Consider the following 22,188-nt stretch of genomic DNA (forward strand, 5'->3'; position numbering starts at 1 on the left):
AGGTGGACGGTGACTGTCAGGGTTTCACAGCCCCATCCCGGAGCTGCTCCGGGTTTGCCCTCTAAGCTCAGCTTCTGTGATAAGGGGACAGGATGGGCCGTGAGAGGGAGGACCACGACCCCCAAGGAGGAACCGGGGGTGGGGAGCACGCAGCTACACGCTGGCTAAGATGAACCGTGGGACCGGGAGGCAGCTGGACAGCTGCGCAGGTGCGGTGCGGATGGGGGCGCTGGGGACCGCGAGGCGGACGGGGACCGAGGCCCTTTCCACCTGCTGCGGCGCTGCGGGACGCGGCTGTGCGCCCTGCCGGGCTGGGTCCAAAGCATCCCCCTCCCCAGGACCCCCGCTCTGCCTGCGAGTGTGCGTGCGTGTGTGCGTGTAGGGGAAGCCACTGTCAACGCAGCGACGTGGCTTCTGACAATTAACTCGCTCATCAATACAGATGCGACGCGTCCAGGGTTTATGGGGGTGCGGGGACGGGGCGCAGGCGGGGGTCTGGGGGGGCTGCGTGCGTTCGGGAGCAGGACGCCCAGGGGGGGCGACTCGGGGTCCCCACGCCCGGGGCTCCGGAGCCGAGTGGGGGGTCCCGGCGCCGGCCGGGGGCGGGGCCTCCGTGTTGTTGTCGCTCCGGGCCCCGCCCCGAGGGGGGCGCGGACCACGCGGCCGCAGGGCCCGCCTCCCGCCCCCTCCCCGGCTCGCCCGCCTCTTTGTATCCAACATCCGGGTTTCCCCGCTGGCTCGGCTCCGTGGCCGCCGCTCCGGAGCCATTTTGGACTCGGTTCAGCTCCCCTCCCCCCGCCCCTCCCCCGCCCATGGCCCCTCCGGACTCGGCCCCTGCGCCCGGGGCCCGGGCCCTGCCGCGCCGCGCGATGCCCGAGCCGGGCGCGCCCCGCCGCCGGCCGCCGGCCCCCGCGCCGCCCCGCCGCCCGCAGCGGCCCTGAGCCCGCGCCCGCCGCCCGCCGCCCGCAGCGGGGCCGAGCCCGGGAGCGGAGGGTCCGCGGGGCGGCGCCGCGGAACATGACGGCGCCCTGGGCGGCCCTCGCCCTGCTCTGGGGATCGCTGTGCGCGGGTAAGCCGGGGGCCGCGGGGCGAGGGGCGAGGGGCGCCCGCACCGTGCACCGGCCCGCTCCACCTGCGCCCGCTTTGTCCGGGCCCGGGAGGGGTGGGCCGGGGGAGCCAACAGGTCTCCGCCCGCCCCGACCTCCCGGGGCACGTGGCCGGCGTGGGTGACCCGCGCGGGCTGTGGCCGGGAGCACCCGAGCCCTGCGGGAGCACCCGAGCCCTGCGGGAGCACCCCGAGCCCTGCGGGAGCACCCCTCACCCGGAGCTGCAGCAGCACCGGGGCCCTGTCCCCCAATGCCGGGGCGTGCGCCCCCGGGTGGGCGCGGCGGGACCGGCCGGGACGTGCCGGGCCGGGGACCGGGCCGGGGGTCCCGGAGCGAGGCGCGGACGCCGGGCTGGCTGGTGCCCGGCGGCCCGGCCCGAGGTCCGGCGCGTCTTTGTTCCCAGCCCCCATGGCACACGCGGCGCGGGTCCCCTGCGCCCGAGGTGGCGGCGGCGCGGAGTCTGGGAAACCCGCGAGGGGCGGGGCGGCGCGCCGGGGAGGGGCTGGGATCCCGAGCGGGTGGCCGCCGCTCTCCGCTGTCACCGGGCCCCACCTCTCCCTTCGCCCTGGGGCAAGGTGGCGAGGTTTCGCGGTTGACGCCTACGACCCAAGAGTTCTTGCCTGGGTCTGGGAGCCACTGAGCCTGAGTCTGCCGGGACCGGAGGGGCCGCCCGTGGGCACCCTGTGGGCACCCTGTGGGCACCCTGTGGGCAGAGGCGACCAGCTCTCCCGGATCCGTTTCCTGGACGCTGGTGTTGAACATTTTGTCCTTTTTTTTTTTTTTTTTTTTTTTTTTTTTTTAAGGGTACTAGGGATAGAACCCGGGGCACTCTACCTACGAGTTACATTTTCAGCCCTTTATTTTGAAACAGGGTCTTGATAAGTTGCAGAGATTACAGTCAGTCCCGTGCGCCACCACCGCGGCTGGCCCTCTTCTAAGTGCATTGATGGGCCAAGGGGAGCTCCGCAGCGTGCCAGCCCCAAGCAGAGGGTACTCAGCAGCCCACTGACTGCCTCCAGGCCTCCTGGACTCCTGGTCCCTGGACCAGCCTGGGCCCAGGACAGCCTCAGACTCCAGATTTGGAGGCCACCTCTACCTGGAGTTCTCAGACTGGCCTCACAGAGGTTCCCCTGCCTCAGGCAGGGCAGGTGGGATGGGTGCCCGGGACTGGATTTCCTTCCTCTTTTTCCTTCTTGGCCTCTCTAGGGGGCCAGGCAGAGCCAGATTCCAGGGACCTGTGTTTCTGCCCTGGCTCTGTCTTGTGTTCACACCAGCCAGCCCTGCCCTGGAGGACTATGGGAAGAACTGCCTTGGGTCCAGGTTGGGATCAAGGTGGCTACCCTGTACCTTTGGCTTCAAGGTGGCCTGTCCTCGGTGTTTTTTTTTTTTTTTTTTTTTTTTGCAGTACTGGGGGTGGAACCCAGGGGGATCTTACCTCCGAGCAAACCCCCAGCCCTATTTTTTATTCTTTATTTTGAACCAGGGTCTCACTCAGTAGCTGAGGCTGTCTACGAGCCGTGATCCTCCTGTCTCAGCCTCCCAAATGCTGGGATGACAAGGGTGCGCCACCACGCCCGGCTTCATGCTTGTTTTTAATGGCCCCTACCTGCTGAAGCAAGCACCCAGTGCCCGGGCAGAAGGAAGGTCCAAAATAGTGTCACCCAATAGAAACATAGGATGCACCATGTGTTTAATGCAGAACTTTCTCGTATTTGTGTTAATCAAAGGAAAAAGAAAGAGCTGTGACTTACTCTTCCTCACTGCATGAGGCAGAACAATACGGGGGGGCGGGGGGAGAGAGAGAGAGAGAGAAAGGAGAGAGCGCTCTCCCTTGTCTTATGAGGGCACCAGTCCACTGCAAGGTCCTGCCTGCATGTCCTCCCCAAAGGCGCCTTTTCTAAATACCCCGGGGTCTAGGACTTCAGTGGAGGTTACAAAACGTTCTTTTTCGTAATGAGGTAGGATTAGCTTGAATTGTAAATTTCATTTAATATGTGCAGAGTAATTGTTTCAGCATATAATCACTTTTAAAACAGTTAATGCCTTTTTTTTTTTACTGTCATCAAAACCTGGTGTGTAAAGCTGGACGTGGTGGCGCACGCTTGTAATCTCAGCATTTGGGAGGCTGCGATGGTAGGGTTGCGGTTCACAGACAGCCTCAGCTACTACTTAGTGAGACCCTTTGCAGCTCAGTGAGACCCTGTTTCAAAATAAAGAATAAAAAATAGGGCTGGGGGTGTAGCTCAGAGGTAGAATGACCCTGGGTTTTATCCCTGGTATTGCAAAAACAAACAAAAACCTGGTGTTTATTTTACACTTCCAGAACATCTCAGTTCCAGCTGTATTTTAAGTACTCTAGTCACTTTTGGCCATTGGCTACCATATTGGAGAGAACAGATTTGGAAGGCGAGGCAGAATTTATACTGAATCAGTGGTCTGTGCCCGGCCCGGTGTCCGTGGGAAGCCAGCCACTTGGCTCTGCCTCGCACGGACATCCCACAGGCTGTGTCCTGCAAGAGCTACTGACAGCCTTCTCTGTGGTTGGAGTTCAGGTCCACGGGGGTGATGGGGTGGAGCAGTGTCCTGAGGACCATGGGAGGGACCCATCACATCCTGACTGCCCTGAGCTGCCCTCAGAGACTGGCCTCTTTCCTTTTTGGGGTGCTGGGGATTGACCCCAGGGGCATTCGACCTTCAAGCTTCATCCCAACCCTTTTTTTTTTACTTTGAAACAGGGTCTTGCTCAGTTGCCGAGATCCTCACTGAGTTGGCAAGGCTGGCCTCAAACTGGTTTTCGGCTGGCCACTTGGGGATGCAAAGGCCTTTCCTAGCCGCATCCTCAGGGGAGAAGGTGCGTGAGTGAGTGAGCGGCCCCCAGTCCTGTGGTCCAGTGTAGTGATGGTGGCCAAGGACATGGCCTTCAGGGTGTCTTCTGCCACGTGCCCTGCTACCTGTTGGGCTCCCGGCTGCCTCGGTTGCTCTTGGAGAGGTGCTGCCCAGCAGCTCTGCGGGGCCCCTCAAAGCAATGCGAGACGCTTGCCCCTCCGCTGGCTTTCTGCAGCTGGGTGCACACAGAAGAGCCCAGGGCCTCCCGTTGGCTGGGCTGTAACGACTTCCTCTGTGGGTCTCCCTGAGTCCCCCTCAGCCGCCAGACCTCCCTGGCACTTTATCTAAGGAACTCCTTTTGCAGGGAGCCCAGCAAAGAGCCCGTGTCCTGCCCGTGCACATCTGTATCTCAGGCCCCTTGGACAGTCAAGTCCAGTGGAAGCTGTTTCTCTTCTCCCTGGGAATTTTTTTTTTCTTTTTCTGGTGGTACTAGGAATGAAACTCAGGGGCTTTCTCCCTCTGAGCTACACTCCCAGCCTTATTTTATTTTGAAACGGTCTCCCCAAGTTGCCAAGGGCTTCGAGGCTGGCTGAATCCTGCGCTCTTCCTCGTCTTGGCCTCCCAAGTGCTGGGATTACAGGTGTGTGTCTCCACGCATGGCTCTGCCAGGCAAATAGAAATGAGTTTGTGTGTGTGTGTGTGTGTGTGCCTGTTGTGTGTGCACACTGGGCTTGGCACCCTTGAAGCCCAGGTTGCTGGCCCATAATTAGCCCCCTGAGGGGCAGGTTGCCCTTGGACGTGGGGCGTATGTTTATGTTGAGCCTCTTCCTACCTGCTTGCCTCTACTTACCCTGGCCGGCCAGCGGATACGTCTTCTCATTTCTGCCTCTTGCGACTCTGGCTGACAGCCGTGGTCTCTTTGGTCTCTTTCTCCTCCGGGGAGCTGCCCCGGAGGAACGCAGTGGGGAACAGGAGGCCTTTCGCCACCCGCGGGTACTGACCTTTCCTGGTATGGGCCTCTTTCTCTTCTGGGGTTTCTCAGCCTTTGACTGTTGGATGTTTTGTGGGGGGGGGCCTCAGGGTGGGCTTGCTGTCCTATTGATTGTAGGTATTCAGTGTCCCTAGTAATTCCGCAGCTCCTTGCTAATCGTGACAGCTGAAAATGATTCCAGGCTTTGCTGTGTGCCCTTGGAGGTGAGGGGTAGACATCCTCAGGCTGAGAACCTGCCTTCTAGAATGTTCCTGCGCTTTTAATGAGGCTGACAGTTGTGGGAGGTGGGGCTGATGGGCGCACATCGGTCTTCTCCCCTTGGATTCGGTCGGAGGTCGGATCCTCCACAGAACCTTGGGATTTCTGCCCTGCTGCTAACCCTGCTCCCTGCGTGTGTCTGTGTGAGAGTTTGGTTCAGAATTAGTGGTTCGGTGTACGGCTTGCTACCGAGGAGAATCCTGGCGCCCTTGAGTTTTCCCAGAAGTGGTTCGGGTTTCAGGGAGGCGGCCGATGTGGGTGGCCAGGCAGCCTGCCTGCCCGCACCCGCCCACCGCTCTGACCAGCGTCGCTGAGGCTGGCACTGGGGCCTCCCCTCCCGCGCAGGATGTCAGGAAGTGCCTGTTGCTGGGGCCTCTCCTCCTGCCCGGCACCCCCTCTCTGCTCACCTGGGAGCCCCACGAGCAGAGGCTGACCCCGACTGCGGAGAGGAGCCCGGGGCGCAGCAGTACGCAGGATGCCCTTCCCCCCCGGTGGGCCCGCCATGTGGCGCTCCGAGGGGCCCCAGCGGCTGTGGGCCTGGCGCTCCCAGGCCGGGGGCACCAGGGCAGGGGGGCAGCCTCTCCCCAAAGGTACGGGCGCAAGTCTCTCCCCTCGCCAGGCGCGGTGGCCAGCTGGGAGCTAAGGGCAGGGTGAGCAGCCTCCCTGGACCTGGGGAGGTGTGGGGGGCAGCAGTCCCCAGGAGGCAGCCACTCTCGTGTGTGGCCTTGGCCGGCTGGCAGGCCCCTGGTGCTTTCCAGCCCTCCCGCCCCCGGCTCTGCTGGGGAAGGCTGCCGGGGCTCCTTTCTGGCCGGGAGCTCAGCGAGCCGTGCTGGGGAGCTGATTACACACTGGGCGCGGGTGGGAGGAAGGCCTGCTGCTGGCCCCAGTGTGAAAGCGCTGCACGTCCCCGGGTTGGAGGTCGTCGCTGGTTAGAGGCTTCTTAGTGCCATCTTCTCCGGACTCTGCCAAGACGACTTTGTTGCCTTCCTGGAACTCCCCTTCCCTCCCGTCCCAGGACTAGAACCTACACTCACCCTCTTCTGGACTTCCTTTTTGGTCTCCTTCTCCGTATCGGGCTCCCAGGTGGGCCCCGGAAGGTGCCCGTTCCTCACTGTCCTGTGGGGCTGCCCCTGGGGTCCAGGTTGCTGCTGCTTCTTCTGGGCCTATGTTTATGGAGGTTGTCAGCCAACTCTGCCTGAGACAACTGCAGGGACTGGAAATCCCGTGCTCACGCCGGCCGACTGTCCAGCCACGCCGCCTCCTGGCCCGGGACCAGCAATGGCCTCTCACCTCTGGGCAGCCCTGCGCGGTCCCCTCTCGCTGTAAACGTGCCTCTTCCAGATCCTCGGGGATTGGCAGCTCCAGCGGGGCGCTTTCATTGATGGACACGTGATCATTGGCAGCGGCGTTGGAAGGGAAGCTGCCCCACTGGGCAGGTTTGTGGGCCTCCTCCCTCCCGGGAGTGTTCTCTGGAGGGGCCTGGCTGGCTCCGCAGCGGGGCTTCTCCCTGGCCGGTGTGTGGGCCGGGGCGAGGTGTCTGCGAGGCGGGCTCGTGCTCCTGTTTGCAGATGCGTTCCTTGGGGACCGTTTGGGTTCCACGCTAAGCACCAGTAAGCTAAAATTAGTCCTGGGGAAGGAAAGGGAAGGCTGGTTGGTAACCCAAGCCCTTGGCTGGAGGGTGGACGAGGCCGCTTCCCCCACTGGTAGCTGAGCGTTTCGGAGGCTGTGACCAGACAGCTGTTGTCTGTCCATCTGAGCAAAGGGAAGGTCCCTGTTTGTCTCCCAGACAGGCGGCTGACCTGGAAGCCGGCTCCGTGTTGATGCCAGGCTGCTCGGCGGTGCAGTGCTGCCCGCTGCTTTTAGGTGTGAGGACAGTGGCTTCTAATGGCCAGTGTCGTTGACCCCCCCACCCACGCACAATATGAGAATTAGCCACCTCTGGTTCTGAAACGATGCGTGGGTCTCAGCCCCCTGGACTGGCAGCCGTGGGTTTATGTTTTGGGAATTTCCTTCTCGTCTAAGCTTGAAATGGGTGAGCGGGACTCATGAGAGGCCCGGCTTCTCTGTGAAGGCTTGAGGATGAGGCTTCTCTGCGCTGCAGCGGAGGAACGAGAGGGGCAGGGCTTTGAGGGGCATCCCGTGTCCTTTCTCACTCGCTGGCTTTCCTGTGGCTTTGCCTGACAGCGGGTCTTGCAGGTCCTTGTGGGAGGAGGAGGAGTACTAGAAAATGTGGTTCCATCTCCCCCACCCCCCAAGACCTTGCACCTCAATCCCACGAAGTGTCTCCTGATTAGCTACAGTTGGGGGAATAGAGGTCACATGGGCCCTAATTTCTTTTTCTATTTTATTTATTTATTTTTTGGTGGTACTGGGGGTGGAACCCAGAGGCTTTCTACCTCCGGCCTATACTCCCAGACCTATTTTATGTTTTATTTGGAAACAGGGTCTCACTAAGTTGCTGAGAGCCTCACTTAGTAGCTGAGGCTGGCTTTGAACCTGTGTGATCCTCCTGTCTCAGCCTCCCAAGTGCAGGGATTACAAGCATGCGCCACCACGCCCAGCTTCTTTTTCTATTTTAAGTGTTATTTCTTTTACGATAATACATATACATCCAGTTCCAGAAGTTGAGATGTTGCAAATAAAGCCAGAGTCTTCTTTACAAGCCCTGTTCCCCCATCTGAGTCCCTCCCAGAGCTAGGCCTCTTAAGGCTGTTGTATATTCTTCCAGACATTTTTACCTGTGCATCTGTAGGAAATACTTAGAGAAATGGAGAGGGGTCCCCCCCTTTTTAAGAACCCTAAATGGTACCACTTCTTTTTAGGTATTCAAATGAAGTATAAAGTCCATAGAAAAGTGCGATTTTGGCTGGGGGTGTAGCTCAGAGTTAAGAGTGTGTGTGCAATCCTGGGTTCAAGCTCTAGCGCTCAAAACCAAGTTAAAAAGAATAACATAATTATAATGAATGATGGCTCAATAAACATTCACAAATGGAGTATACCCAGGTCATCAGCATCCGGATCGATAATCCCAAATTAGTTGCTCATGTCCGCTCCGGTGCCGGGGATGGGGGCCAGGGCCTCCTGCGTCCTACGCCCGCACTGTGCACGGAGCCCCAGCCTTCTCCCTCCGGCTGGTGCCTTCCACCAGCCTAAGCGAGTTGTGCCTGTCGCCGTACTTCATGTGATTTCTGCCTGGAGGGAGGGGCTGGGCCAGGCTGCCAGCGCTCTGGAAACCACAGGGGAGGAGCTGGTTTCTCGTTCAAATGCCCGTCTCTACTTCTCCTGTTTCAGTGTCATTCGGTACCCTCAAGCTTGCCTGCTCCCCTGACCAGGGCCACAGAAAATGAGTATCCGGCCCCTGCTGGCCGGGGGCAGAGGGGAGAGCCCGAGTGTCTGGCTGGTCTGACTGCTCCTTACCCACTGACCCTTTTGCCTTTGTTTACTTATTTCTTTGGTGGTAACAGGGATGGAACCCAGGGGCATTCTACCTTCAAGCTCTGCCCCTTTTTTGGTTTATTTTGGAACTGGGTCTCACTAAGCGGCTGAGGCTGTCCCTCCAACCCACAATCCTCCTGTCTCAGCCTCCCAAGTACTGGGGTTCTAGATGTGCGCCCCCACGCCCGGCTGGTCGTTTTTACTCCCTTCTGCCAGAGACCCCTGGGCCACAGATGCCCCAGTGTTGGAGGATTCTTGCTTCTTGTCTTCCGTCACAGCTGACTTAGGAATCTGCACAGTCGGTCACCACTTGGAGTTCTGCTTTCCAGCTTGGGAACTCTCTAATGCTGTAGTTTTCTCCAACCTTACGGCTTTATGCCTTAGGACGCTGTGCTAAGAGATGGAAGCCGCCTCTCCAGGGTTCCCTTGGAGGAGGGCATATACTCCTGAGAGTGCCCCTGGTCACACCTTGTCCTGTGCGGAGACAGTGCCTGGGACTTGTTTAGGGAGTCCAGTCTGGAAACAACTTGAGGTGGCCTGGCTGGGCTCCTTGTTTCTAGGCTGGGCTTGGGAAGGCAGATGGAGGCCTCCTGTCACGCTGGCGCGTGCTCCTGGACCTCCAGCGCTGGCGTCGATAGTGAACAAATCAGCCGGGAAGTCTCAGAAAATAGTGCGGCTGGGAAAAGTCTACCAGACATCCTTCAAGGATGCATCTGGACAGCTAGCTGCACGTTTAAGAAGGAGAGCAAAGAGAAAAGTGCTGGAAACTCGAGCTGCGGGCCTCTGCCAGCGGGGACAGCTGCTTCCCCGGGCTTTGCTCCTCTCCGTGCCTTAGAGAGCGGGGTTGGTAGCTGTGTGAAGGCCGGGACTCAGGGTGTGGAACTGGGCCCGAGGCCTCAAATCCTAAGACTTCATGGCACTCTACCTCCGCGAGGACTAGAAAACATACCGTGCTGTCATAGAGATTAGAGGATGACATTTCCTTAGCCTGGGTTGGGGGGCGGTGAATGAGGTATGGTCCTCCCTGAGGGCCGATTTGTAATCACAGGCCTGTATTCAGTGAGGTTGGAGTTGATGTTGATATCATCCTGTTCTCTGGGAAACTCTAAATTGAGAAATTAAAGTGGCTCCAGATTGGTAATTGGGAGTTTGGCAGAAGCAAAGCATATATAAATTATCTTTAGAAGATTGCCCCTCAAACTTGGCCTTTCAGTAGTTCCATAGAAGAGGTCCCGTTGAACATAAGCTCAATATCCAGAATTCTAAGACATGTGAGGAAATTACCTACCATGAGTGAGAATTACCAGAAATGAGAAATGTCAGAAACAGACTTTCAAGGAGTTAAATTACGGCATTATAACAAGGATTTGAAAGTATGGCAAAGAACAGAAGGCTCAAATTGACCAGAAAGATTTTTTTTTTTTTTTTTTTTGTTAGGCAAGCCCTCTAACAATGAGCTATAACCTCTGGACCAAGGTGGGTTTGTTTTATTTTTATGTGTAGTACTGGGGAATTGAACTCAGGGGTTTTCTACCTCTGAGCTACAACCCCCAACCCTATTTTATATTTTATTTTGAAACTGGACTTCATTAAGTTGTGGAGGGCCTCACTGAGTTGCTGAGGCTGGTTGTGAACCTATGATCCTCCTGTTTCAGCCTCCCAAGTACTGGGATTATAAGCATGTGCCATCACGTGTGTGTGTGTGTGTTTAATGGAACTTGTAAAAAGGAAGAATAGGATAATTGAATTTATAAGTAGAAGTGCTAAAAGAAGATTAGATACAATGAGAAGAATTAGTGAATTGGAAATAGGTCTTTTTTTTTTTTTTTTTTTTTTTGGTGGTGCTGAGGGTAGAACCCAGGGGCTTTGGGCTATATTCCCAGACCCATTTTATATTTTATTTAGAAACGGGGTCTCACTAAGTTGCTGAGAGCCTCATTAAGTAGCTGAGGCTGGCTTTGAACCTATGTGATCCTCCTGTCCCAGCCTCCCAAGTGTGGGGATGACAAGCATGCACCACCACGCCCGGCAGGAAGTTAGGTCTTAAGGAATTATCTGTAATGGTTCTTAAACACAGAAAACATAGAAGTTTTCATGGAAAACATAGAAGTAGGGGTATCTTAGTCTCTTTTCTGCTGCTATACCAGAATATCACAGGCTGGGTAATTTGTAAACAGTAGAAAGTTAATTGGAGGTTGGGAAGTTTAAGAGCATGGTCCGGGCGGTAGGTGAGGGAGGGCCTCACTGCCGTGTCTTGGAAATGAGTGGATGCGGGTGAAAAACCACATGTATCAAGATTGCATTCAGTTGTCTTGTGTGAATGAGTCTAAGACAGAATGTTGGTCCATCTTGGACTGTGCCCCCCCACCCCCCACCCCCGCAGTGTACGTGTAGGACTGTGGCGGGTGTGGCTGTGTCTGGTGCCTTTATGGAGCTCCAGGCCCCTTCCTCTCTTTTGGCTCCTCTGCCCCATCTATGGTCCCGTTGTGGTCCCCTGCAGGAGCCCAGAGTGCAGTCGCCTTGCTGGGGGCTAGGGTCTGCAGTTCCTCTGAGAGATGCTTGTTGGCCTGGGGACTCCCCAGGCGCAGAGGTGGGGGGAGCCAGGGGAGGCACTGTCGCACCAGCGGTAGCACCAGCTTTGGTCTGGCCAGCTCTGAACCACCATTCTTCCCCCTCCCCTTCGCACCTTGAGCCCCGCAGAGGCAGGGCCCTGGTGAGATTTCCCTGTTCTTCCTAGTGCGCTGGGACCTGTCCAGAGCCCGCTGGACCACGCGGCCTCAGAGGCGCCCTCCACCGGTGGTTCTTTAGCATGGAAACGGGGTCTTACTGGGAGGTCGCTGTGGAGTAGACGCTCCCTTCACAAGCCAGCATACATTTTGTGTGTGTGTTGTGTGTGTCATGTCTGGTGGGAGGTTTTCTCTGCCTTGCCAGGATAGGGATAAAGCAGGAACCCCTGGGGGGCTTTGCCCGGCCGGGCTGCAGGCCTCGAGCCCAGGGACTGCCTCTTTGGGATGCTTGCACTTTACATCTGGTTCTTTGGAGATGAGCGCCCTCATCCTGGTGTCTGGGGGCCATGTGTGGGAGCACTGCAAGTGCCGGGTCTTGGGAGGATGCTTCCTTTCCCAGGTAGCTGGGCTGGATTGCTCTGGCCCGTGCAGGTGTGCGAGGAGGTGGCCTTGTGGTTGGAGCATTGCCAGAGGCTATAAATAGCTGAGCCGGTGAGGAAGGGAGGGAGGGGAAGCCTGGGGGCCCCCGGGTCTCCAGCTGGCTGTGGAGCCTGGGCGTGGCGGGGGAGGGGCCGGAATGTGAGCTTAGGCTTAGCTTGGCGGTACTGGACCGCAGGGCTGGGGCCCGGCTGGGGTGTGGAGTTGTGAGGGACCGCTGTGGGCAGCTCTGATGGAATGGCTGGTGGGCCGGGTGCATTGTAAGCACTCTTGAGATGCAGAAATCCGTGACCTCGTTTAGTTGGGGGAGGAGGTAGACGCAGCCACTCACCCCTCTCACCAAGGGACTGGCCAGCTGGAGGTCTGGCCGCTCAAGCCATCGTTTTGCTGGGCTGCCTGGTCTGGTCTGATGGGGCTCAGCTGACATCCTGAACCTTTGCGTCCTGCCTGGAACCTGAGGTTGGGTACTAGACACTGGTAGTGGCCCAAGGAGAATGGGCATAACCGTGGCTGGGGGAAAGGAGCTGGGCCAGCCTTGCCCCGCTGTTGGGTGGCCTCCACGTGCAGAAGGACGCTGTCCCGGGCTGGGACCCCGGCTGGGCTCCATCCCCAGCACTGCACACGTGACGGGGTGGGCAGTGTGGGTTGGAGTTGCCCCCTCGATCTCCCCTTCTTTGGTGATCTGGTTGTAACCATGACCTCTGTACCTTCCGTCCGTTCAGTGTCTGTTCAGTGTCTGCCCACCCGTCAGTGGTGCCCAGAAGGAGTCTGGCACTCTGGTGGCCAAGGGTCTGCCTTCGTCGACCTCCCCGTGTCGGGAGGCCGGCATGTCGGACGCAGTTGCTGCGCACACTTGAGTGTTTTGTTCCTCCCACGACTGTCCGCTTTGAGCCGTGCCGTTCACACACATTGGAGCATCTGGAACTCTAAGCAGCAACAGGTGGTCGGTCAGGGAGGCCTGCTAGGTGGTAGCGGAGGCCCAAGGGCCAAGGGAAGTGGCATTTGCCTGATGTGGGGTGGGGAGGGCAGAGCGCACGCCCTAGGAGAAAGGGGGGAGTCTTAAAGCCAGAGCTGGTCACTGGTGCTGAGCCCGGGAGCTGAGCAGTGTCTGGGCCTGGCAGGGGGCTTGGATGCGGGGAGGGGAGGAGTGGGGGTGCCTGGCTCCCCTGGCTGCAGCCCCGTGTGGCGCCCTGCAGTGTCTCGACTCCCTGCCAGGATCCCACCCTGAGTGCCCTGGGCCAGGTTAGGGAGAGCAGGTCGGGTGCTTCCTGGGGCTCAGCTGTGAGATGCTGTTGCAGGTGGGACCTGTGGGCCATGGTGCCAGCCTGGGGCCTGGCCCTGGGCGCAGCCTTTGGTCTCCTGTCTGTGCCCAGTCACCTCAGCCTCCCCCCCTAACCCGTAAGCCACTGGCCAGCCCTCCTGAGGCTCTGGGGTCCCTCGGTCACTCTGGCAGTCTTACCCTGTGTCGGCTGATTCTTACCAGGGGTGGTTGCTGGTGCAGAGGACAGTGGAAAGTCCTTATTCCTGTGCGGTCTGGGCAGGGAGCCATGGAGGGTACTTCAGTTCTGTCACCCTGCGGGCCTGAGGACCAGGAGCAGCAGGGAGCCAGATCCGTTCCTCTAAACGTGTTGCCCGAGGTCCACATCAGAACCTCCTGAGAGGGCGGAAGTTAAACATGGAAACCTTGCTCCTTTCCCGTTGGGCAGCGAATCTGTGTTCTTCGTTGTTGGTGTTTGTTTTTGTACTGGGGATTGAACCCCAGGGTCAATCTACCCCTGAGGTATACCCCCAGGCCATCCATCTATCTACTTTCTATTTATTTATTTATTTATTTAGTAGTACAGGGAATTGAATCCAGGGTTGTTCTACCTCCAAGCTACACCCCCAGCCCTGATTTTTTATTTTTATTTTGAATCAAGGTCTCACTGGGTTGATGAGTGCCTCACTACTTGCTGAGGGTGTCCTTAAACCTGAGATCCTCCTGTCTCTGCCTCCCAAGTACTGAGATGACAAGCATGTGCCACCACGCCTTACAGTCTGTGTTTTAATAAGCATTATCCCCTCCCACCCAACTGTACTTAGAGTGATTCTGAGGTAGTGTCCAGGGTTCCGGGGCTCCGTGGTTGGTTCCTGCTGCTGCAGGGACACCCCGCCCAGCTCAGGTTCCTTTTTGTGCCGGGTGCCCGTCCAGCTGGTGGCATTAGGGTTCCTTCCTCCTCCTTGTTTGGGTCTGGGGCAGCTGTTGGGACGGGCGCTAGGGCTGGTGCAGGCCAGCCCACAGTAAGCTAGGTGCCGGCACGAGGGCAGCGGGGCCGGGCCTCCGCTCAGTCTCCTCTCCTTGGCGCAGGTTCTGGGCGTGGGGAGGCCGAGACCCGGGAGTGCATCTACTACAACGCCAACTGGGAACTGGAGCGCACCAACCAGAGTGGCCTGGAGCGCTGCGAGGGCGAGCAGGACAAGCGGCTGCACTGCTACGCCTCCTGGCGCAACAGCTCGGGCACCATCGAGCTCGTCAAGAAGGGCTGCTGGCTGGATGACTTCAACTGCTACGACAGGTACCGGCCGAGCTCTCCTGCGCCGTCCCACCTGCCATTCCGTCTGCGGCCGGGCTCAGCCGGGGTAATGACTGACTGCCTCTTCCCTCAGGCAGGAGTGCGTGGCCACCGAGGAGAATCCTCAGGTGTACTTCTGCTGCTGCGAAGGCAATTTCTGCAATGAGCGCTTCACCCACTTGCCGGAGCCTGGGGGTCCAGAAGGTGAGGGCCAGTGGGAAGCGGTTCCTCCCCGCCACCCCGGGCCGCCCCAGAGCACTCGGCTCCGGAGCCCAGAGGCGGCAGGGTCCCGTGGAGGTGTGGGAGTGGGCGGGCTGTGTGACGCCGGGCTCCGTGTGTCCCCCAGTCACGTACGAGCCACCCCCGACAGCCCCTACCCTGCTCACGGTGCTGGCCTACTCGCTGCTGCCCATCGGGGGCCTCTCCGTCATCGTCCTGCTGGCTTTCTGGATGTATCGGCACCGGAAGCCCCCCTACGGCCACGTGGACATCCATGAGGTGAGCCGGAGCGGCTGGGGCCGGGTGGGGGCCCGGGGTGCAGGCAGGCCAGACCTCCTTAAGCCTTTGTCCCCCTAGGATCCTGGGCCTCCACCCCCGTCCCCTCTGGTGGGCCTGAAGCCTCTGCAGCTGCTGGAAGTCAAGGCGCGGGGGCGCTTTGGCTGTGTCTGGAAGGCCCAGCTCATGAACGACTTCGTGGCTGTGAAGATCTTCCCGCTGCAGGTCAGCCTGGGCTCCCTCCCCGTGGCCTGAGCCCCCGCCTCCCCCAGCTCCGGGCAGGGGTCACTGGAAGTGATCCAAGGGTCGCTCACGCCGGGAGTCCATCCAGGGACCGGTGGGGCTTTGCCAGACCCTGAGCCACTGTGGCTTCCTTTCTTGACATCGGCTCTGCCCAGAGGGTCTGCACCCGGCCACCGCACCTGCAGGCCTGGCTCTGCCTTGGCTTGGGTGCCCCGGGCAGCTCCCGTCCCATCGCTGGGCGCTCGGTGCTGGCCACCGATGATCCCCGCTCAGCCTGCGGCCCTTGGCCCCTGTGGACGCCGAGGCCAGGAGGAGGGGTGGCGGTGTCCTCCCGGAGCCACTGCCGCAGGGCTGAGCTGCCTGCCCCGCCTCAGGACAAGCAGTCCTGGCAGAGTGAGCGGGAGATCTTCAGCACGCCCGGGATGAAACACGAGAACCTGCTGCAGTTCATCGCCGCCGAGAAGCGGGGCTCCAGCCTCGAGGTGGAGCTGTGGCTCGTCACGGCCTTCCATGACAAGGTGAGCCGGCCAGGGCGAGATGGGGCTGCGTGCTGGTGTCTGCGGTGCGGCGGCCTTGCCATGCCCTGGGCATGGGCGTCCCCACCCTGAGAGCCTCTGACCCGGGGAAACCTCAGGAACTCCTGGCCCCATGCGTCCCCCAGCCCTGGCCACCAAGGCGTCCAGCCAGGGCTGGGCCGGGCCGGGTCCCGTCCTGCACCCAGAGCCCGCGCCCAAGTCCCGCGCTGCCTTCTCGCAGGGCTCCCTCACGGATTACCTCAAGGGGAACATCGTCACCTGGAACGAGCTGTGTCACGTGGCGGAGACGATGTCTCGCGGCCTCTCGTACCTGCACGAGGATGTGCCGTGGTGCCGCGGCGAGGGCCACAAGCCGTCCATCGCCCACAGGTACTGGTTGGCAGGCGCCCTCCCCGCTTGGGTCCTGGAGTTGCAGAAGGGGAGGGCCTGGCTCAGCTTCCTGAGCAGGCTTAATCCACCTTTTGGTATGCTGGACAGCTGGCCACCAAGCCTGTCCTGGGGAGGCACAGCTCCCGAGCTGCCATCTGGTGCCCTCTCGTGGCCATGTGTAGAAGTGCTGGCTCCACACCTCTGAGGCCGCGGCTCCGCAGGTTCCAGACCTTTTGCTTAGGACCCGTTGTACCCTTGCGAGGGGGTTTTTGTTTGTGTGTCTAGACTACAGCAACACATCCCACCCTCCTGTCAGAGAAGGGATGAGCTTGCCAGGTGGCCACTAGCGAGCCCTTCTCTACTCTGAGAGAGTAGCCTTTAAAAAGGCAAATGATAGATTATTATAAAAATAACTTGGAAAGCCAGGTGTGGTGGTGCACACTTGTAATCTCAGCATTTGAGAGGCTGAGACAGGAGGATCGTGGTTTGTGGACAGCCTCAGCTACTTAGTGAGGCCCTTTGCAACTCAGTGAGACCAAAATAAAGAATAAAAAATAGGGCAGGGGGTGTAGCTCAGAGGTAGAATGCCCCTGGGTTCCATCCCCAGTACCAATAAATAAGTAAATAAATAAATAAATGAATAGCGTGGAGCTGGGCATGATGATACACGCCTATAACCCTAGTATTCGGGAGGCTGAGACTGTGAGACTGGAGGAGTGCAGGTTTGAGGGTAGCCTCAGCAACTTAGTGAGATTCCCAGCAACTTAAGGATAGTTTGGAGGTAGAATGCCCCTGGGATCCATTCCCAGTACTGCAAAAAAAAGAAAAAAAAAGCCTGTTTCAAAATAAAAATATAAAAGAGGTTGGAGTGTAGCTCAGACGTAGAATGCCCCTGGGTTCAATCCCCACTACTGCACACAAAATAAATTTTTTTTGACCTACGGATCTGAAACAGCGTCGGGGCCCTTTCGGGTCCTTGAGCCGTGTAAGATCCACTTGCTACCTCGCCAGCGTGGCACCTCGCGGCTGGCAGCCCTGAGCGCGCATGCTCGGGGCACCAGCTCACGCCCCTCAGTGCCCCCTGGCCGGGTGGGAACCCCTTCCCAGCTCCATCTTCCAGCCGAAGGGGCAGTGATAAAGAGAGCCTCACAGCTGGTTAGTCTGGCTCCGGATGGCGCGGCTGGAGAGATGGGCCTCGTGTTCTAGGCTCTGGAGCTGAAGCGCCCCTGAAGGTATTAATGGTAACGACATAGAATGCCATTCTTGTAGGTCAAAAAGTTGAATGTCACTCTTGCATATGGTTTGACTTAGCAGTTCATAGAAAATGCCCAGAGCAGCCAGCGTGTCACCCACAGCAAGGCCGAGGCGGGCTCCGGGGAAGCCGAGGGTCCAGGGAGGTCTAGCGAGGAGAGGGCTTGGTGCGTGCGCCAGCACCCTGACCCCCCTGCCTGTGGCCTCTGCAGGATCTTTGACAAGTTATTGTTATATTTATTAATTTTTTTTTTGGTACTGGAGATTGAACTAAGGGCATTCTACCCCTGAGCTACACTTACAACTCTTTTTTTTTTTTCTTTTGAAACAGAGCCTTGCTGGGTTGCTGAGGGCCTAGCCAAGTTGCTAAGGCTATCCTTGAACCTGTGATCCTCCTGTCTCAGCCTCCTAAATACTGGGATTATAGGCATGTGCTGCTGCGCCCGGCTGGCAAGCTGATTTTAAATTCCTGTTCTCTTTCACATGCCACATATATCTTCCCTGGAAATTTGCGTCTCCAGGCCCTCTGAGGATGTATGGGCTGGCCTTCGATACTGTGGGGGCGGGATAAGGTCTACCTGGCCAATTGGGGTAGGAATTACTTCGCCAAAACACCACTAAGGGGTCCCTATACCTGTGTGGGCTCCTAGAGGGCCCTATCCCTACACCCTGGTACATACCCTATATTCCAAATAGCAAGGCACAGTCTCATCTGGGGACTGTGGGGCACAGGCTCTAATATCTTTATTTTCCTTTTTGGTGGTACCAGGGATTTGGTGAACCCTGGGGCAGTCTGCCTCTGAGCTATACCTCCAGCCCTGTTTATTTTTTGAAACACGGTGTTGCCAGGTTGATGAGAGTCTCACTAATTGCTGAAACTGTCCTCGAACCTGCATTCCTCCCGTCGTAGCCTCCCAAGTACTGGGATTACAAGCGTGCGCCGCCACACGCCCGGCCTGACTCTACTATGTTGGGAGCCAAAGCGTGGGTTGGGTCCCGAGGTTGAAGCCCAGGGCTGGCTGGGCTGTGATGCTCTGCTCCCTCTGGGCCCACTTGTCTCCACAGGGATTTTAAGAGCAAGAATGTACTGCTGAAGAGCGACCTCACCGCCGTCCTGGCTGACTTCGGCCTGGCTGTTCGCTTTGAGCCCGGGAAGCCTCCAGGGGACACACACGGCCAGGTAACGCTACCGGGCAGGGAAAGTAGCCGGGCCAGCTGTCCTCAGCTGGTGAGGGCTCGGGCCTCGGAGGACGGAGTGCTGTGTCACCAGAGGGGAACCAAGGCCTGAAGGTTGGTGAAGCTGCCCAGGCCGCTCCCGGGCTCCCCTTAGAGGCTCTGGCCACTTGTCCTTGAAGCGTTAGTCTTTTTCATTCAGTTTTAATTATTAAACCAGATGAAAGAGAAAGAAATGTGTAGTAGAAAGAAATGTAGTAGGAACCTAAACCGAGAAGCTAGACAGAGTAACTAAAATGGCGGCTAGCCTGCGCCATCCTCCCGCCGTGCGGCGCCTCCTCCAGGTGCGCCCTGTGGTATAGGGTTCCTTGGGCTGTTGCTGCAGGGCTGCGATGGCAGCTCCATTTCCCAGCCCTTCTGTTTTCAGCGTATGGTAAAGTCGTCCCCTAGCCGGGCGTGGTGGCGCATGCTTGTCATCCCAGCATTTGGGAGGCAGAGACCAGAGGATCGCGGTTCGCTGACAGCCTCAGCTACTAAGTGAGGCCCTCCGCAACTCAGTGAGACCTTATTTCAAAAAATAAAAAGACTAAAAATTAGGACTGGGGGTGTCGCTAGGAGGTAGAATGCCCCTGGGTTCCATCCTCAGTACCACAAATTAAATAAATAAATAAAGTTGTTCCCAAAGCCGGGCGTGATGGCGCACATTTGTAATCCCAGCCTTTGGGAGGCAGAGACAGGAGGATCACCGTTTGCAAATAGCCTCAGCTACTACTTAGGCCCTTTGCAACTCAACGAGACCCTGTTTCAAAGTAAAGAATAAAAAAATAGGGCTGTGGATGTTACTCGGAGGTAGAATGCCCCTGGGTTCCATCCCTGGTACTGGGTTAAAAAAAAAAAAGGCGTCCTCAAGGTATGGCATGTGACCTGATACGAGCACAAGGAATCCGGGCTTGCCCTCGTCGTGAACCTGCTCAGTGTCACCATCTTGCCCCTTCCGGTGCCCGCGGCCCGGTGCCAGTGTCCCAGCGGCGGCATGTACCTCCGTGCCCGACCCGTATCTAGATCCTGCAGATGCCACAGGCCCTTCCGTCCTCCTGCAGGTGGGCACCAGACGGTACATGGCCCCCGAGGTGCTGGAGGGAGCCATCAACTTCCAGAGGGACGCCTTCCTGCGCATTGACATGTACGCTATGGGGCTGGTGCTGTGGGAGCTCGTGTCTCGCTGCAAGGCTGCCGACGGTGAGAGGGGGGAGGCCCCGGGGGCCGGGCCGGGGAGGGGGTGGGCCTCCAGGTGGCCTTACCAGGTCCTCTCGTGCCCCCAGGACCCGTGGATGAGTATATGCTGCCCTTCGAGGAGGAGATTGGCCAGCACCCTTCGCTGGAGGAGCTGCAGGAGGTGGTGGTGCACAAGAAGATGCGGCCCGCCATCAAGGACCACTGGCTGAAGCACTCGGTGAGGGGCCTCGTGCAGGGGTCCCCGGGCCGCGCGGAGGGCCCCGCTCGAGGAAGGCTAAGGCTGCCCCGTCCCCGGGTCCTGGTGCTCTGGGTCTGTTCCCCTCCTGCCCTGTCCCCGCAGTATCATGTCTGGGTTCTGCCCAAGATGGACCTGAGCGTCCTTGTTTCAAGGCAGGGAGCCAAGCCTGTGAGGCGGGCCCGTCCCTCCCCAGCATATCCTCCTGGTCTGGGGCGGTGACACCTGACCCCGCCCTAACAAAGCGTCTCCCCCACCCCGCCACGCAGGGCCTGGCCCAGCTCTGCGTGACCATCGAGGAGTGCTGGGACCACGACGCAGAGGCGCGCCTGTCTGCGGGCTGCGTGGAGGAGCGGGTGTCCCTGATCCGGAGGTCGGTCAGCGGTCCTAACTCGGACTGCCTTGTCTCCCTGGTGACCTCTGTCACCAACGTGGACCTGCCCCCTAAAGAGTCCAGCATCTAAGCCCAGGAACGAGCGTCGCTCCGGACTCGGTGGATCTGAAGCAAAACGGAAGAAAGGAAAGGAAAACAAAGTCGTGGTTTGTTCTGGAAAACCGACAGACACATAAGATGCAGCTGCTACTTTACCTTGACCTTCTATTATTATTATAATTATTATAATTATTATTATTAATATTATGTTCGGGGATCGGATCAGTTTTTACCAGCACACTGCTCTACTGTGTCGCAAGCAGCGGACACGCCGTCAGCAGGCGTCGCGGTGCTGAGCTGTGGATGCAGAACCAGCGCCATGCTGAGCCTCAGCCACCTCCTGCCCTTTGGGATTCATTTTTTTCCACTTTCTCTTTGTTTGTCGTCTCAGACTCTGTGACACAAAGAAACCCATCTCCTGTCTTAGGAAACATAATGCTGCAAACTGACTAGAGGAGCCTTTGAAGACTGTTAGGCCGAGCGCGCCTCCTCGGGAGCGGCTGCCTCCGCCCCGCCGCGGCCTCCCCTTCAGGCAGCGAGCTTACGAAGCAGCAGGTGTGAAGCAGCAGGTGTGACGTTCGCGGATCTCACGGGTGTTGTCCTGGCCGAGGGAAAACCAGGATGAGGACGGGACGGTTTGGAAGAGTTGGAAGGGGAGGACGGTGCTAGGGTAGGGTTGGGACAGAACTACACTGGACTCAGACTTGTCGGGCGCGACATCCTTTGCTGCGGAAGCTCCTTCTCAGGTAACCAGGAGTGGAGGGCGCAGACGGCGGGGAGGCCGAGCCCCGAGGGCATCGGGGTTTGGAGAAAGTCGGAGAGCGAGCCGCTCCGGCCCACCTGCTGGCCCTGACCAGTTTCCTTCTGCTCACCTGGGCTCAGCTCTAAGACGAAACACCTTTTTCTGCCCCGATTTTGAGGATAAGCAAGGGCAGAAATCATTACGGTTTAGCGAACCTTTTGCGTAAAGATACGATGCTGTAAATATCTTTAACGGAGGAAATACTGCAGGACTGTTTCCTCCGGGCGCCGTTCAGGGAAACGCCCGCGGGGCGCCCTGCGCAGCGGAGGCAGGGGGATCCCTGGGTGGGCCTCCTCGCGAGGCCTGTCTCTGGGACCCCGTGAGCCCCGCAGCCCTGGCTCGGCCCCGTGTGGTGACATTTACTGACCCCTTTCTGTGGCTCGTGGACACGGCTTTCTCCAGACCCCTTAAAGTGGTGCATATTCTAAAAACATTTTTCTATTATGCTATAACCTTGCTCTAGTCAGTAAGTGTTCCTAATGCTGCTGTTTCAACATTTGAATATTTTTAATTTATGAAACACGCTAAATTTCTTTTCAAACAACACACACACACACACACACACACACACACACACACACGCACGCTTTGCAATGTGGCTTCCGAGGTTTAAATTTTAAAAAGTAAAAAAAGCGAAACTTCACGACCACAGACCACCTCAAACCAGAAATACCTCAGAATTTTCTACTTGTGTAAGTTTTATTATATATTTTGTTAGTTGTGTTGTCTTGTAGTAAGTATATTTTAATGTAAGTTGACTTTTATGGCAAGGAAGTTTTAAAAGAAATAGAGAAAAAGAAGAAAAGTTTGTTCTCCAGGTAGCACTCCCACTTTTCCGTTTGACGAGGCCCTTGTAAATAGCTGTCATGGACGGTAGGCCAGCTGTCGGGGCGTTCATCTCGACCGGTGCAGGCTCCTCTTCCTCCAAGTTTCTTTAGAGCATTTTATTTAAAAACAGCGCATTTCTTCCTCTTGAAGGTAGGTGAGGAGCGCGATCAACCCGGGTGGACTGAAGAACCTGGGTTATTTGGAGGGTCAGACATTCCCCAGAACCTGAATGGTCAGTGTTGAGCAGGGCGGCTC

General features: G+C 58.0%; 1 protein-coding gene across 1 annotated transcript; it reads left to right on the top strand.

Moving 5' to 3' along the window:
• Nucleotides 1–1,017: 1,017 nt before the first annotated feature.
• Nucleotides 1,018–20,334, top strand: ACVR2B (activin A receptor type 2B; the record flags this gene model as incomplete). The annotated part of the gene is made up of 11 exons (XM_080715976.1): nt 1,018–1,069; nt 14,128–14,335; nt 14,427–14,536; nt 14,679–14,830; nt 14,909–15,052; nt 15,445–15,588; nt 15,827–15,975; nt 18,292–18,406; nt 19,500–19,638; nt 19,722–19,852; nt 20,140–20,334. 11 exons carry the CDS (start codon nt 1,018–1,020, stop codon nt 20,332–20,334), a joined length of 1,539 nt encoding a protein of 512 aa, XP_080572102.1.
• Nucleotides 20,335–22,188: the final 1,854 nt, after the last annotated feature.

The sequence above is a fragment of the Muscardinus avellanarius genome (genome assembly GCF_963383645.1).
Source record: "Muscardinus avellanarius genome assembly, chromosome: 18".
NCBI classification, from domain to species: Eukaryota; Metazoa; Chordata; class Mammalia; order Rodentia; family Gliridae; genus Muscardinus; species Muscardinus avellanarius.